Consider the following 16,655-nt stretch of genomic DNA (forward strand, 5'->3'; position numbering starts at 1 on the left):
CATTGTTTTCATTATTATAGATTATCAGGAGAGAGTCTTAATCTGAGAAATCAGAGAGCATGCATTTGATCTTGGAGAAAATACTGGAGGAGAATGATTACATAACACATGTTAAATACTTTATTTTTCTACAGATCTGTAAGTTATTTCTCCCTGGCGGCCTGGAGAGATGGCTTGGTAGTTAAGAGCACTGACTGCTCTTCCGGAGGTCCTGAGTTCAATTCCCAACAACCACATGATGGCTCACAACTATCCATAATGAGATCTGATGCCCTCTTTCTGTGTGTCTGAAGACAGTTACAGTGTACTCACATATAACAATAAACAAATATTTAAAAAGAATATTTCTTCCGGGCTGTTTGTTTGGGGTGCACTGTGTCTAATAAGATGATAGACAGCATTTTGTGCTGTATATTTATTTTACCTTATTGTTTGAAAAAATAGTTTTAACATATATATATTTTTAAAGTATAAGTAATTATCTATATCTATATCTATAATCTATCTATCTATCTATCTATCTATCTATCTATCTATCTATCTATCTATCCCACTTATACTTTGGGCAATAAAGAATGTAATTTGGAAGAATCCAAAGCCATCCTAAAAGAACTATTTATTTTGTGTGTGTGGGACTGGGTCTTTCTAGGCTTGCTTGGAACTTGAGATGGACTCCTGTGTCAGCATCTGAAGGACAATGCTCCCAAACGCAGACAGAAGAGGGAGGGCTGTACCACATAAGAAAGGACATTTACCGGGATTGCCACAGTGGTTCCCAAGGCGCACAGGAGGAGAAGCACAGCCTTCATGCTGGCTAGATCTGCAAATCAAGAAGACAGCATCAGTGGCCACGGAGGCTTCCTTCAGGAAGGTTCCTAGATAATTTCAGAAGGACTAGTGTTGGACACTGTCCACTCTCCAGGTGACTACACTCTAGTAGTCTCATGCATAGGAGTGGGCAGAGTTATTTCAGTTCTTAATTCATTTTTTTTTCATATAAAAACTGATCCTTTATGTTTCCATGTACAATGAGAAAATGGAGACCTCCCCCCCCCCCAGCTCAGCTCCAACTGTAGTGTTTTTATTAGGAAACCGATAGCATCCCTATATATTTCATAAACCTCCAGACGATCTTCTCTCTGAAATATATTTTGACTATTTTCCCAGGGGAAGGGGATACCCAAGAGGAAGAAGAAGGTGTGGAAATGATGTAAATATAGTACTCACATGTAAAATTCTCAGAGGATAAGAATTTAAATAACAATGTTTCATTTATGGAATCAAGAGCAAAAATAAGATAAATTTAGAGTCAATACTAAATTTAGAGGGGACACAGAAGATATATCTGTGACTGATGATAGTTCAAAAATCCTTGATTGTCTCAGTAAGTGCTAATTGTAAAGAATCATTGAAAAAGGCAGTATCCTTTTTCTTTATTTCAAAATGTAATGTTTAATATGATGTAAAAACTATTGAAGATGACACACTACCAGTAAGCCATTGTAAATACTTGCTTGTCTAATATTTAAAAAAATGAGAGATGGTTCCTGTAAGCCATTGTAAATGCTTGTCTAATATTAAAAAAACGGGAGATGGTTCCTGTGTGTTCCTTGTCCTTAAGATAAGTCACTGGATGTGCTGACTCGCCAAGGGCACTGGGTTTATCTCACATGGAGGGGAACAATTTCATGGTCTGTGGGTTCTAATTTGGACGTGCTGATTTGTATAGAGAGGCGGACGACCATGCTAGGGAATTCAAGATGCTCTGAAAACAACTGCCAGCCTGAAGACTCAGGAGGCTTAATTTGCTGATGCTTGCAGAGTCCTTTGAAGATGAAAACCATGATGCCCTTGCTCAGTAGGATGAATACCATTTATTCTGGGACAAGTGTAAAAATTCTTTATTTTGAGGCATTCAGACTTGGTGCGCTGTTTCTACAAATGCAGACTTTGTTTTCAGAAAGACCCAGATGAAACTCTAGATGAAAGATGCAGAGAGAGACAAGATTTTTGCGTGTGTGGAGTTATATTTGATGACTCAATTTTGTGCCGTGGGCATAAGATGACAGAAGTTCTTCTCTAGCTCTATCAGCTAGCTCAGAGAAGTACATCGGAAAGAGCAGTGGGTAGGGAGGTAGAGTCTGAACTGCATACTGGAACTGCCTTCCAACAGCCCAGAGACTTTGGTCAAGTCATGTCTTCATCTACCAAACAGGGAAAGAAGTAGCCTTTCCCATGAGACCCAGATAGGAACATCTCCATGTGGGACTCCCACACCTGTGACAAGGAAGTGAGAAACTTGTCGGTTTCTTTCTTTTTTCTTTCTTTTCTTTTCTTTTCTTTTCTTTTCTTTTCTTTTCTTTTCTTTTCTTTTCTTTTCTTTTCTTTTCTTTTCTTTTCTCTTCTTCCCCCCCCCTCTTTCTTTCTTTTTTTCCGAGACCGGGTTTCTCTGTGTAGTCCTGGCTGTCCTGGAACTCACTTTGTAGACTAGGCTGACTTCGAACTCAGAAATCCACCTGCCTCTGCCTCCTGAGTGCTGGGATTAAAGGCATGCGCCTGTGAAACTGTCAGTTTCTTGAATCACTCCAAGGCAGAAAACAGCTTAGAAACTCTGGTCATTAATAATTCACAAACTTGAAATTCTCTCGAGTGCTCTCATGGTCTTTCCTACACAACAGTGTTTATGGACATAAACCCATAGAGGCTGAGGTTGGGGGGGATGATAGGGAGCCTTTTCACCCGGTACAGAACAGGATGCTCTTCCCAGATGGAAGACTTAAGCTGAAACTTTAAAAGGTTTCAGCTAGACTCATGCTATGGGTAAGGTTTTTCTAGGGAAACCCAGCCTTGAGAATCTAAAACGTCTAGAATTCTGCCACTGGCTATTCAATATGTGCCATATCCAGATGATGCGCTTGACAGCAGAAAGAGACAGCCTACTAGGGGTCAAAGCTGCAGAGGTATCAGCTGTATCCCAAGAGATGCTTGCTGTCTGGAGACCATTCCTCGCGTTTCTCTATATAGGGACATTATGGTAAGGAGGTGGTAAAGTCTTTGCTGCTGCTCTTCTTATTAATGCAGTCTCATTTCTGTCCTCAAATCTGGGCTGTCCTCAGTGACTTGCTTGATGAAGTGATCATGCTATCACGGTAGCAGCCATGTTCCAAACTTCTGCATCCTGGTCACAGAAGCCACTTGTCAGAGAAGGTTAAGCCACTGAAGACACCGCTCTCCACTCCTGACGGTCTCAGGTTTTCATGTGTCCTTGGTCAAGCTCTATGACATGCGAGTGACACTCTTGATCAGACCAGATTCCTGACCCATAAAATCTAGAGATGTTATTAGGTAAGTGCTATTGTTTGGGGTCACTGTGGTATTCCGCAGTAGATGATTGAAATAGAAGTTGAGTCTCTTAGTGCTTCCTAAAGTATAATTGTATTGAAAAAGTACCTTCTTTTCACAGTCTTAATAGTAGCTAATACTGCAAGCCAGTGCTCTCCCTGTGTGGCACTCAGGGACTCCACCTGTGACCTTACCTCCATTCCTCAGCACTGCCCATCAAGGAGAAGGCTGCCAATGCTTCACTTTGCCCCTATTTTGCCACTGTGCCCATCTGGTCATGGAAACCATACATACTCCAATGGGCGCTTTGCATGGACATCCTCACAGCTCCCTTCTCTCACTCAGAAGAAATGAACACGGCCCCTTTCTTCTGGGCCATGTTATTGAGGGATTACTTTAATTATGTTTGGAGGATCCCACAGGCTTTTCAGGGTAAGACTACAATGAGCACTTTGGCAAACCTCTTCGCCATCCCTCTCAAAGCTTCTGTCTCGTCACACCACATGCTAATCTCCCTGTGTCTCATCCCCACCCTCCACCAGGCATGGACCCACAAAGCAGTTCTCAGTGTTTTTCCCCCTCAGGAACTGGCCTTTAGCATGCCTCTGTCTTGCTCCATCTCCTAGTGTAATTAGCGATGTGATTTGGTCGTATTTACCCTTTGTCAATTCGGTTACAGCATTTGCCCTGTTCCCCTTTCTCTGTGCATGCAGGGCGTCTTCATTATTTCATTATTTACTGCTCAAAAGTATTTTTGCCTATATCTTCTAGATATAAATACCTGAAATTATCTCATCTATCTATCTATCTATCTATCTATCTATCTATCTATCTATCTATCTATATCAACTATGTATCTATGTCTTTATCAATCATCTATCTATCCATCTATATATGTATCTATCTATCCATCTATGTATCTATCCATCTATGTATCTATGAATTCTCATGTATCTATCTATCTATGTATCTATCTATTTATCTATGTGTACTGGCTAGTTTTGTGTGTCAACTTGACACAGGCTGGAATTATCACAGAGAAAGAAGACTTCCTTGAGGAAATGCCTACATGAGATCCGGCTATAAGGCATTTTCTCAGTTGGTGATTAAGGGAGGAGGGCCCACTATGGGTGGTGGCATCCCTGGGCTGATAGTCTTGGGTTCTAGTCCTGACTTCCTTTAATGATAAACAGCAATGTGGAAATGTAAGCTGAATAAACCCTTTTCTCCCCAACTTGCTTCTTGGTCATGATGTTTTGTCCAGGAATAGAAATCCTGACTATGTCTCTAACCCTCTATGTATCTATCTATCAATTATGTATGTCTGTCTATCATCTATGAATCTATCTATGTCTCTATCAACCATCTATCAACTTATCTATCTATATCAATCTATCTATCATCTTATGTAACATCTATCTAACTAGATGCTTGAGTGACAGATATATCACAAAACCAAGAAGCTCAAGTTGCAGAGTCCTCATTTGCATGCGAGCCTCAGGGAGTTCAGATTTTGATTCCTTTACTTTAACAAAGAAAGCTCCATACAATACACAAACTCTTGCCTGGCTTCACGAATCCTGTACAACTCAGCGTTGAGCCTCTGGAGGCCCTTTGCACTCGACACCAAGAATCATACTGTGGGACTTAGGACAGTGATGTATTCACGTTGCTAAAAGTCTGGCAGTTCCAGCCTGCAGGCTGGCTCCTGCTGTGATCAGATACCCTGTTTCTACCTTTAGATCTCTTTACCTCCCTCCTCTCTAGCTTTCCCCCCTCAAATGCCTGGGTCTGTCTTTTTCCTCTGACTGCTTTTATTTGAGTTTCTCTTAGTAGTTTAACTCCATGAGTATGAAATAAAGCTGTTGGACTCAGTGGAAATTGTTCCTTTCATTAAAGAAGTCAGTTGTCCAGTCCTAGTTAAGAGGCATTTCAAGTGCTTTCAACTGTGTGAATGGCCTAAGAATTATTCACTGGGGGAGTTCTCTTTCAGGATGAAGAAAACCAGCAAATAATACCTAGACACAGTTCCAAGTAGCCTGATTCTCATGGTCCCAGGCGCCTCTGGGGAATACTGGTGTGCTTTGAGAAGGTCTTGGCTCTGTGTGAACTGGGAATGAAAGCACTCCGAGTGGACCCTCCAGGACTTAGCACATGGTGGGAGTGTCTCCTGTTGCCTGGTCAGGGCAAACACCTTTAGGAAGAAAGCAGTTGCTTACCCAGTGATGCAGCATAGCTCACCACTCAGTTTTCGAATGCAACCAGCCCTAAAGAGCTTTAGGGCTGGAACTAGTTAGACAAATTCTTGGGAAAAGGGTAGAGGCTGTAGTTTTAATTCTATCTTAGGAAGAATCCCGTCTCAGCAAGGCAAAAGCACAGAGGATTCTCAGCAAGTTCACAGCCTGTGTGGCTATCCACTCTGGGAAGAGACACGCCCCGCTCCCCCCGAACCCCACATGGGATCAACAGGTTCCCTTATCCAGTTCCTGTTGGGTTCAGCCAACAGGGAGCCCTGAAAATTAGAGTTAAAGGCAAATAAGGTTCAGGTCTGCAGTGTGCAGCTCCCTCCAGGTGCCTGTGCTCAGTCTTGAAGACCATAGCCCTCCCTGATGACTCTCTCGCAGTATTTTTATCTGGGTTCAGTGAACTTTCCCTCCTCTTTTATTTACAAACTTAGTTTTTACTGCCCTGTTCCTAGAAGCTCCCCCCTTCTGCACGTACTGCCCATATTTTGCTAAATAACTCATTATTATATTCTCAAGTTCTCAAATCTGAGTTTCTCACCTGGAACCATTATTTCCTCTCTGTGTTTTTGATTGATAGCAACCTTTGATAAAAAATGCAGGAGTCGTGAGATTGCGTATCCTCTGATCGATCTTGTGTTCCAGGGGATGCCATGTCCTGGGCCCTTTAGATGCTGTGTAGTGTGTTCATTTTGTGTTGTTTTGTTCTGTTTACTTTCAAACTACGCTTAGTTCTAGGACACGTACAATTATAGCCAATCAAGAGTAATCCAATTGGCTGACTGCAAATATAATTGCACCTTGGTTAATTAATAATGGATATGGGAATCTTTTTTTTTTTAATGACAATTCTGGCTTCATAGTACACACAAAATAATGTGCCCACCACCTTCAAGAACTAGACTGTGGATTCCTTACTTTTTTTTACTCTCAAGATGCTGGAAGCTGTGTGGTAAATCAGACATTGTCTCCAACGTGACCCAGTCTCAGACCTTACTACAGTCAGTCTTCAAACTCTTAGGGTTTGAGAAAAACACAACGACAAAGAGCCAAATACAATGGAAGCATACACAGGCTTCCTGTGTCCCTTGTGGGAAGAACAACAAAACCTACGACACTTATGTTTCAGGCCATGGATAATATATACATTCTTGCCCAGAAAAAAAAATCAAGCGATAACAAAACACTGGGAGAAAACTCAGAATCTTCTCAGTACTTTCAGATCACAGGGAGACGTACTTGAACCCCGCCTCCATCTGTTTAGAAAACTGCTGAATAAAGGTGGTTGGTGGCACTGATGTTAGCATTTTATCTAGGCTCCGCCCCACAGTTACCTGGCAACAGCCAGGTGTGCCTGACTCACTATAAAAGGGCCTACTTGTCCCCCTCCCCTCTCTCTCTTGTCTTCTTACTTTCCCTGTGTCTTCTCCTCCTGCTTTTTCTCTCCCCATCCCCTCCCCCCCTCTCTCCATGAGCTCATGGCTGGTCTCCTCTCCTCTCCTCTCCTCTCCTCTCCTCTCCTCTCCTCTCCTCTCCTCTCCTCTCCTCTCCTCTCCTCTCCTCTCCTCTCCTCTCCTCTCCTCTCCTCTCCTCTCCTCTCCTGTCTCTTACCTTCCCTCCCCATGTCCTGAATAAACAGTGACTGGTCCCTCATGGGGATGGGGTGCCTCAGCATGGGCCCAAGGAGGCACGCCCTTCCCCTCACACCTGACTACACCTCCACCAAACATAGCCCTTCTCTCTTCTATCTTTTTATAAAACACAACAACCGAGGTCTAAACTAAAGGCCTCCCTTGCTTTAAACAAGTTTTTAGTGTTTTATTCTCCCCGAGTTTTAGGAAATTATTGGAAGTCTTTGCATAGAGGTTAAGCAGCACTCCAGTGTAAGGTCTTCAGATGTGATGATGCATGCTAGAGCTGAGGTAGGAAGGGGGAAAGAAAGACACTTGGGTTTTGTTTCTTCTGAATGCCAACAGAGTGTGGCACCCATTCAAAGAGAGTTAGCTCAACTTTGTTTGGTAGCTACTAAAAGGTTGGTGGAATGGGCTTGCTCCAGAATTACAAATGGCTCCATTGTGACAGCATAGCCTGGTGGTATGTTACAGGTATCCACTGCCATAAAGAAGGTAAATTCTTATGATTTTTTTTTTCCCAGCCACTAAACATCAGATGACCTCCCAGGGAATTCTTGTCATAGCCTGTCAGTAGCTTGGCAGCTCAAGTTGGATCATGTACTGGCTGGTTTTGTGTGTCAACTTGACACAGGCTGGAGTTGTCGCAGAGAAAGGAGCTTCAGCTGGGGAAATGCTTCCCTGAGATCCAGCTGTGAGGCATTTTTTCAGTTGGTGATCAAGGGAGGAGGGCCCATTGTGGGTGGTGTCATCCCTGGGCTGGTGGTCTTGGTTTCTGTGAGAGAGCAGGCTGAGCAAGCTAGGGGAAGCAAGCCAGTAACATCCCTCCATGGCCTCTGGATCAGCTTGCTTACCTGCTTGAGTCCCAGTCCTGACTTCCTTGGTGATGAACAGCGATGTGGAAATGTAAACTGAATAAACCCTTTCTTCCTCAACTTGCTTCTTGGTCATGATGTTTGTGCAGGAATACAAACCCTGACTAAGACAGATCAATACAGAAATACTTCTTTGACTTTAGAACTATGTCTCATGCCTAGCCACGTGTGTGTGTGTGTGTGTGTAGCAGATTTATTAACTCAGGGTAAAGTTTATGCATTCTGTTAGGGTACTTTACTTAAAGTAAAGTTTATGCTATTATAAAAAGCAAACAGTTCTCAACCTGCATTCCTTTGGTTTTTTGTTTAAAGCCCAGTAGTGGGATGGATGTTTGTAGGCAAACCAAAATTTTGCCTATTCTTTTCTTCATTAAGTAAATTCTGGATGCTAGACCCGTTCCAGTGGTTAGGTTAGTGTGTGACAGAGATTTGAATGGAATGTACAATTTCATTATTTTAGCCAATTTATAAACATTTATCTCTAATATTTATAAAATACATATTTCTATAAATAAACGTGTCTCCACTCTCTTCAGTTGGGCTTGAAGAAGTCAGGGAGACCATTCCCCAGACCACATCACTGGTCCTCACTATCCACCAGTGAAGAGGTATTATAATGGTAGTGTGGTCAGAAACAGGTTATGGGGAAATACTAGCCTAGATATAACTTATTCTAGCCATTGACTTACTTAACTTTGCCTTTCAGGTTCAACAGGGGAAAGCCATCTTTTAAAAATACTCATATTACCAAAAACAAACAGACAAACAAACAAACAAACACAAACAAAAGCCAGGCGTGGTGGCACATGCCTTTAATCCCAGCACTCGGGAGGCAGAGGCAGGCGGATTTCTGAGTTCGAGGCCAACCTGGTCTACAAAGTGAGTTCCAGGACACCCAGAGCTACACAGAGAAACCCTGTCTCGAAAAAACAAAAGACAAAAAACCAAAAACCAAAAAACAAAAGCAAAACACAACAACCCCCCCCCCAAAAAAAACCTCATATGTATTTATCATGTGTATGTCTGTGTGTCTGTTCACGCAAGCTGAGGCTAGAGAGAGTGTTGGATGCCCTGGAGGTGGAGTTACAGTCAATTTTGAGCTGCTAGCTGCTGGTGTTAGGATCTGAACTCCGGGTCCCTGCAAGAGCAGCAAGTGCTCTTAGTGGCTTAGCATCTCTTCGGCTCTGGAAAAGTCACCTTGCTTACTTAAAAAAAAAGTTGTGTGAAGGGACTAGATGCTAGCTCAAAATCTACATTTTCGTAGCTAACAGACCTTTAGAAAATTCCTTCAAATTCCTGGTATCCCATGTAAATTTTCTTTTTTCCTTTGCAGGGGCAAAGGGATAGCAATAGATCAAGACGATTATTCCTAATCAAGGTCCTGACAACCTACGGAGTCACCTGTGCAGAGAGTTTTGCTATGACAACAGGGACGAGCACACAGACCCTCTGTTGGCTTCTTCTATGTTAGGAGGACTGCCTTTCAACGCAGGAGAGGCTGTAACTGAGTTTCACCATGAAAGGACGTAGTGATTAGGTTTCTTAGCAGCTCCTCCAAGCTCCATGCTTTGGAAAAGGAAGCCATGGAGCTGGAATGTCCTATTCTTCAGATGCAAATGGAGTCCTGACAAGCCTGGAGACACAGTAAGGGGCCCTACCTGTGACAGCCACCCCTTGTATCTGGGGGAGCAGTTCTAGCTTTGGCCCATGAGAACAAGATGTGGGTCCTCCAGACTGAGGACAGGAGGCTGAAAGGGGACATTTCCCTTAATGAAAGCCCTGGATTCATCTCTGACTCTGTCTAGAATTGCCTGTCTCCTAGAAGGCGAGGTGTCTAAAGTTTGGCACACATGAGAACATCACTCTCCATCCAGATTAAATAGTCAATTCACTTTGTGTTCTTTTGTGGTTGTAATTGTTTCCATTTCAGTCTCTGTAACATTTTGTAGACATTTGTAGTAAGGGCATGGCAGAGTAGACTTTTTTTTTTATTATTATTATTGATTTCTTTCTAGTTTGTATAGTTCTTTTAGAACATTAATTAAATCATCATGTTAATTTAGGACATATATAGATTTAAAGTAAGTTAAATTTTATTTCTAGGCTACCTCAGCACTCAGGCTTTTGCCAGCTTACTGTTACTGCTCTTCTTTCTCTCCCATGCTTTAAAAGTCAGGGTGCCACTGCATTCTGTCCCACCTCTGAACGATTCATCTTTTCTTCAGGTCACATCGTGCTACGTGGAAACCTGGGTGCTGACAGTTTTGCCTCCTGACTGAACTAGCCTCATTTTGCCTTGAGTCACCAGACAGCAGAACCCCTTTCCTTCCTGACTGTGGAGACTGGCTTCAGGATCTGGTCTCCAAGGCAAGACAGCCATGTGATCTGTTCATCTTTGTTTCAAGTTGGGGACCTGAGAAAGACTTACCAGGGACACTAAAGCAGGGAGACACTTGCCTGAACTATATCTATCCTCTCTGCTGTACCCCTGTCTCCTTACTAACTTTTTAGTTCCTGGAATATAGAAATCCACACTTCCAAATAAGGCCAGGTATCCTCTGTTGAGGTTGTTTGTATCAGAGGAAGCCTGAAGGCCGCTATTTTTAGTAGTTAACTGTAGCTATGGAAAATTTCCTTTCTGGCTAGGTAGTAAACAAATGACCATTTAGGCCCTTCATAGTCAGACCCAGAGTGCCAGTCGTACATGAGAGGCACAGGCTTTGCTATTCCAGAGCAAAGCCTTTAGTCATATTTCAGCTACCAAAAGCGTGCTGCTACCTGATCTAGAGTTAACACTGGCACTTTGAGGCTTTTAAAGTATTAATGAGTCTCCAGGGAGGGGTCTACAGCTTGGCATTAAAACTCATCTGAAGGATCACACAAAGCTCGGCTGTTTTGAGTTTTCTGCTGAGTCACCGTCTGACATCAAGGTGGGCCTGTTCTGGGAGTGAGTGACATTCTCAGACTTTCCCAGACCACAGAAACCTATATCTTTCCCAAGTGAATCTCCTAGCTTGTGGATTTCATCTGGGGTAGACAAGCTCATGGCTCTCAGAGCTTTGAATCTAAGCAGAAATCCACAGGTTTGTTGAGCGGCACTTGCAACCTAAATCAGCCAGAGTCCTCGTATTCAGTGCTGAGGATCCGCTGTGTGGGAAACTGAAGATCTGCGTCTCCTTCCCTGATCTTTCTTGGACGGTTTGATTGGTAGTCCATCAAATGGTCACGTGGGCTGTGGTCCTTCCTGCTCTAAGGTCTGTGCACAAGATGTTCACATTTATTCCCCCCACCCCCCAGCTACCCTGCCACACACAATTAACCTCTGTTTAGCCCTTCAGATGGGGGAGGAGGGGAGAAGGGGAGGGAGGACGGGGAGAAGCCGCTTTTAACCTTGAATAGAGGTTAAGCTCCATCAAACTCTCTTAGAACAAGCATGCTTTACCAACGCAGCATAGGTTGTATCCAATGGGTGTACAGATACAGGGCGAGTTTTTCTTTTACCCACGCTGTATAAACAGACTGATTCACAGCAGATGCTACTGCAGTTTCTCTCACTAACGTACATGGTCTGGAAGACTTCATTTTGAGCCACAAAGTACTGTTCAGAAAACCGATCTGAAGTGGCCTCAAGCTTTGCCCGCTTTCATCCCCAGCAACCTTGACAAAATGGTGGAGAAAAGAAATAATGCAGATTTAATCACGATGCTAAGGCGTGACGTCATCACTGCGGGTGTCGAAATGACACAGTTCTAGAGACTGCGGACTTAGGCAGTTTTACATTAGCTTTAGCGAGCACTGCACCGGAAGAAGCAAGCTGGTAAGTAATTGAAATGCGGACCAGAACTTGTGCCTGGGGCTACTCGCAGAGTCAGCAGGATTTCAAAGGTAAGTGGTCATCTGCAGGATCAACTACAGGGTGGATCCAGTCCACACAGGCTCGGGGAGAAGAGACACACAGAAGACTCTCCACAGAACTCAGGAAGTGTGACGTAATAAAATGTAGAGAATGATTAAAGTGAAAAGATGTTTAAAATCTCCAAGAAATTAGATAGAGCTCCTACAGATACATTACTTTGCTCATTTGCACATTTAGTTCAAGCCAAAACCCACTAGAAAAATGAAGGTGGCTTTGTCCTCAAGGTCACCTTAGGCTTGCATCTGCAGTTTCCATTTCTGGGATGGTTTGATTAATGGCCATTTCCCTACACACAGAGGAGGAGCCCAGCTCTGCTCCAGGGCTGTCCCTTGCTGCCTCCCTGGCCTTTCACTGGATAAGGGGCACTGCCTGCATCAGTGCCTTGAGGCACCAGATAAAAATAGCACCTAAGCAACTGTCTGACCTAAAAGTCACCAGAGAAACAGATGCTGTGAAAGTTAACATTTCAGAGCAGACAAAATGTCTTACACCTCCATCTAAGTATTAGGACAAGAAAAGACCTTTTTCCTCCTCCTTAAATGTAAGATAAATAATAAATAAACCTGATCAGTTCCTAAATTGATAACTATTCCCTTTCTTCTTTTCTCTACAGATTCACTGGTCCACAGTTAAGCCATGATTCTTCTGAGGCCTTTTACTCTCATCCCTGCCGGCACTGACCTCCCTCATGAGGAGCATGAGGTGCCGGGTGGGTGTTTAGCAGGATCGTTTTATCATCTTTTCCAACCACAGGGGAAACTGAGGCTTTTGAAACGCAGGTTGGATGCTGAGTAATCATGGCTGTGTGTGTCAACAAGCAAGGGAGGTGACCGCCATTTCTCCTTCCCCTTAAGGGTTGTTTGCCCTTGCACCCATGAGAGATGGCTTCTGCTTCAGTTCTTTGCTCAATACCTCCTATTCACTGAATCCTTAAAGGAAACATTTAGCTACCGCTGCACATAAGTTGGTTGCATAATAGGAAAGAAACAAGCCAGGGCTGGAGACCTCATCTCCACGGAAGCATTGTAAGGCCAGCGAGGGCTGTTTTACAGAGCCAGCCATGACTTGGGACTCCCTCTATACCCTTTCATTACCATGACAACAGGCAGCTCCTACTTCACACATCCAGGAAAAGCAGCTGACATCTCAATGCTAGGAACACAGGGGAGAGGTTTACAAAAAAACCACAACAACCACCACCAAAAAAGCCTTTTTGTTTGCCTGTCAACAGAGAGAACACCCCCCCAGAGTAAGTCAAAACCTCTATTCTTGCCTTCAAGAAAGATCTGAAAGGAAAGTGTTGGGGCTTTTTCCCCTGGTCCAAGGGGGCCCCTCAAGCAGGACCGACTGCAGACTGGCATGGCTCCTCCGAGTCTCCAGGAGGGCTGGCACCGAGAATATTCCCTTGCCTTAGACTTGGCCATTGCAGAAGCTGCTAAATGACAGAGCAGTGAGACTTAACAGACACCTTGTGCTGAGGCCCTGAGATGGTTTCCTTTACATTTCTTTGAATAAAGGAAAGATAACTTAAATAATCTTTCCTTCTTCCTTCATAACTTTGCTACTAGAAGCCTCATTCCAAATTCATAATAGATAGTTTAGGGTATGGGATTTCCAGTGGTAGTTGGTAAATTTTTTGGTGAGTCTAGTGTTCTGGTCGGGGCCGTACTTACTTGTGTTCAATAAATATCTCATCTGATTCTTATAACAAAATCACCGGTGGGTATCCTTTGCCTAAGAGATGGTTAGCCGAAGCCTGGAGGTGTGACATGATGGCTAAGCTCACACAGCTTGCAGCAGCGGGTGTGTGTGTGTGTGTGTGTGTGTGTGTGTGATGTGTGATGTGGGGGGAAGGTGTTGGGGTTGGTACTCAGGTATATCTATCAGACTTGGCAACCATATCTGTCCACTCTCTATGCTGTCTTGGAGACTTCAGCCTGCTTTCTGAAGATTGTTAGAGCAGAGCGTATAAGTACAAGGGGAAGCCTAACGTCCACACCCTTCCTAGAGTTTAAGTAGTGAAATAAAGCCAGACCAATCCTTTCATATTTGCTATCATCAATATATACTAGGCATACATCCATTTTCCAGTTCATTCTCCCATTCAGTCTCTGCAGTATCTATCGATTTTAGGATTCTGATTCATGATGACAACAAAGGGTTCTTATGACAAAGTCATTTGCGCAGAGTCCCTGGGCTATTTCTTGTGACACTTTGCATGCATATAAACCATGCCTATGTAGTCTAATAGAAGTCAGAGCTGTATGGTCATCACGTATGAACCAGAGCCCTTTTCATCTTTCTCATGTTAATTGCATTGGCTGTCTTTGAGGCAGTCACTTTCGTGCAGAGTTCTGTACAACTTTTGATGTTCATGACAAAGAGACAGGCTGTGGCTAGGTGGTGGTCCTGTCACCCCTGGAGCCTCTGCAGAAGGTATCCTGGGAGACCCGTAAAAGCTTCTCCTGGATTTATGGCTTTTTTTTTCTTTTTTTTTTTTCACCCACTAAAGGTTGTTCCAGGGTGATAAGGAAGTCCAACACACCTCAAGCCTTTTGACAAGTTGTTTGTGTTATCCAACATGTTTTGGACATTGCGCTCAACTTAACCAAAGCAACCATGTCCATGTCTGGCTGCAATTCAGCAGAGAAAGAACACGAGTCAAGAGAGAATGTAAAGGACATTCTGGAGCCCCAGATGCTCCACCACGCACCTCATCTGTCGCCACTACTTATTGTTTTACTGTGGGCCTGTGCCATAACAGCCTGCTGGCAAGACACTGAAGGGCAAGGAAACCACCCCAGAGTTCTAACTGCTCAATGGCTCTTTGGAAAAAAGTGGGGGTGGGGGCACGATCTTCAAACAACACACACATTCTTTCCCCCAGATGTGGGAAGTCGTGTCCGGTGATTGACAAGCAGAGGAAACAGACTGCTCTACCTGATTGGACTTCACTAGCCGACCCAAACTTTAAATCTTTCCTAAGAATGGGGTGGGGGTGTCTTTAAGAAAAACAAAGGAAACCAGTCAGAAACAAAGATTTAGTGGAGCGAGCTGTAAACTGAAAACAAAATCCTGGGATCTAAGAGAAAGGCGAGGATATTCTTTTTCTCCCCACTGTGGGTACATTTCTATTCTGTGGCTGCAGTCTGCCCCAGAGGAGTCTGCAATGTCAAGGTGGCACATGTGGCCTCTTTGCAGACAAAAGGCACTGCAGATGAGACTCTACTGCAGGGCTTCTCTCGGGTACTTTTTCAACTGTATTGATTGGCAGCTGCAAGCAGGGTTATGGTTTTCTACTGCAGGGTGATCTTGTTCCTGAAGGATTGAGTGAGAAAGGCTCGCAGGAAGTGCTGTATTGGGGAAGTGCAGATGGGAGGACCTTCTCAAAGACAGCACAGTTGTTAGCCCTCACTTCTCCTGTAGCATTGTGTTTTTCTAGAGAGGATGTAATCAGGAACTGGGCATATTCCCTGTCCCCTTGTGTACCTCTTAACAAATGATAGGTAGTAGTAGGAGAGAGATCTGTGAAAACTGTGAGGGAAAGGATAATATGAAAATAACTGAAGAAGAATGTACTGTTAGAGATATATCCCAACTGAAAAACAAAAAACAAAAAACCAAAGCATTCTACTTCTACACAGCTGTCAGGTCCATGACAGTGACAGATGCAGTTAGGTAATTTAAACATGGCAAACACACATTTTTTTAAATTTTGAAGTCTATACTTCTGGTTTGGCCATTAGGAAAACTATGGTTTATTAGTGCTCGACACTTAATTTTGTAGGAGGAAAAGAGACATGACCACACAAAATAAAATTCTCTTTTTTCCTTCATATTAATCACTCCAAATGGGATTTTAAAAATAAACACATGGCTTTGAATTATTTAAGCAGAATCATCAAGCAGTCTTTTTAGATCAGGGAAGTCAGTTTAACACATGCAGTTGGGCAATATAAGCAAATTTAACATTTACCTGCCGAGAGGTGGCTGGATCCAGAGCCTTGGTAGCTTGAAGCCGAAGTTGAATCCCCTCTTTGCACACAGCCAGGAGGTAAAAGTTTGACAAATGCCCAAGAGGAGCTAGCTCTTCCAACCCCCTCCCTCGTCAGCTTGGCTGCTTTACCTAGAAGCACATTCACGTTTATTGGAGTTGAAATTCTGCTGCTCTGTCAGCCAGTCAGGGTCTGAAGTGACAGATGAGAATTTGGAGGTTGGCACCCCAGGGTGTTTCAGGCTGCCATGGTTTCTGTTGCAGATTCCTGGCTCTCGCTCCCTCGCTTCCTCCGTGCTGCTGAGCTTTGCAGCAGAGCAGACCCAGAGGGAGAGAACTAATTCTGCAGCGTGCATGGAGTGAACAGCCCTCCCCTAGCCTCTCCTCCTCATAGGCTCCTAACTTGGCCAGAGTGTAAGCATTTGGCTCTTCATGCATTTTTTTTTTTTCAAACAACTCTGAGAGATCGTATGATTGGGATCCCTTGGGGCTTGTGACTCTGAGACACTGCAGAGAGGCTTCACACTATTGTTTATTTCTAGGGCGACTGCAAAGCCAGGGTGAAAGGACAGAAGGATCACTGCAGCAGATGCGTTTTTATATTGCTCGATTGGAAGCTGTCCTCATGACCGCAGTCTGAACGTTAACAGAGAA

The 16,655-nt window shown here is 43.7% G+C and overlaps 1 protein-coding gene across 2 annotated transcripts in view; it reads right to left on the bottom strand.

The window, feature by feature from the left end:
* Sparcl1 (SPARC like 1) overlaps window positions 1-16,383 on the bottom strand; it is a 33,942-nt gene extending 17,559 nt beyond the window's left edge. Inside the window, exons 1-2 of one of the 2 annotated variants that reach the window (XM_021162708.3) lie at window positions 15,984-16,383; window positions 756-820 (exon numbers count right to left, since the gene is read on the bottom strand). In XM_021162708.3, the coding sequence (XP_021018367.1) occupies window positions 756-809 (54 nt within the window). In that variant the 5' untranslated portion in view covers window positions 810-820; window positions 15,984-16,383. Of the gene's footprint in view, window positions 1-755; window positions 821-15,983 lie in introns of those variants that run through there. The other variant, XM_085836938.1, reaches the window with a different exon arrangement.
* Between the last annotated feature and the right edge of the window lie 272 nt (window positions 16,384-16,655).

The sequence above is a fragment of the Mus caroli genome, unplaced genomic scaffold (assembly GCF_978045245.1).
Source record: "Mus caroli unplaced genomic scaffold, Mus_caroli_1 scaffold_4, whole genome shotgun sequence".
In the NCBI taxonomy this organism is placed as follows: Eukaryota; Metazoa; Chordata; class Mammalia; order Rodentia; family Muridae; genus Mus; species Mus caroli.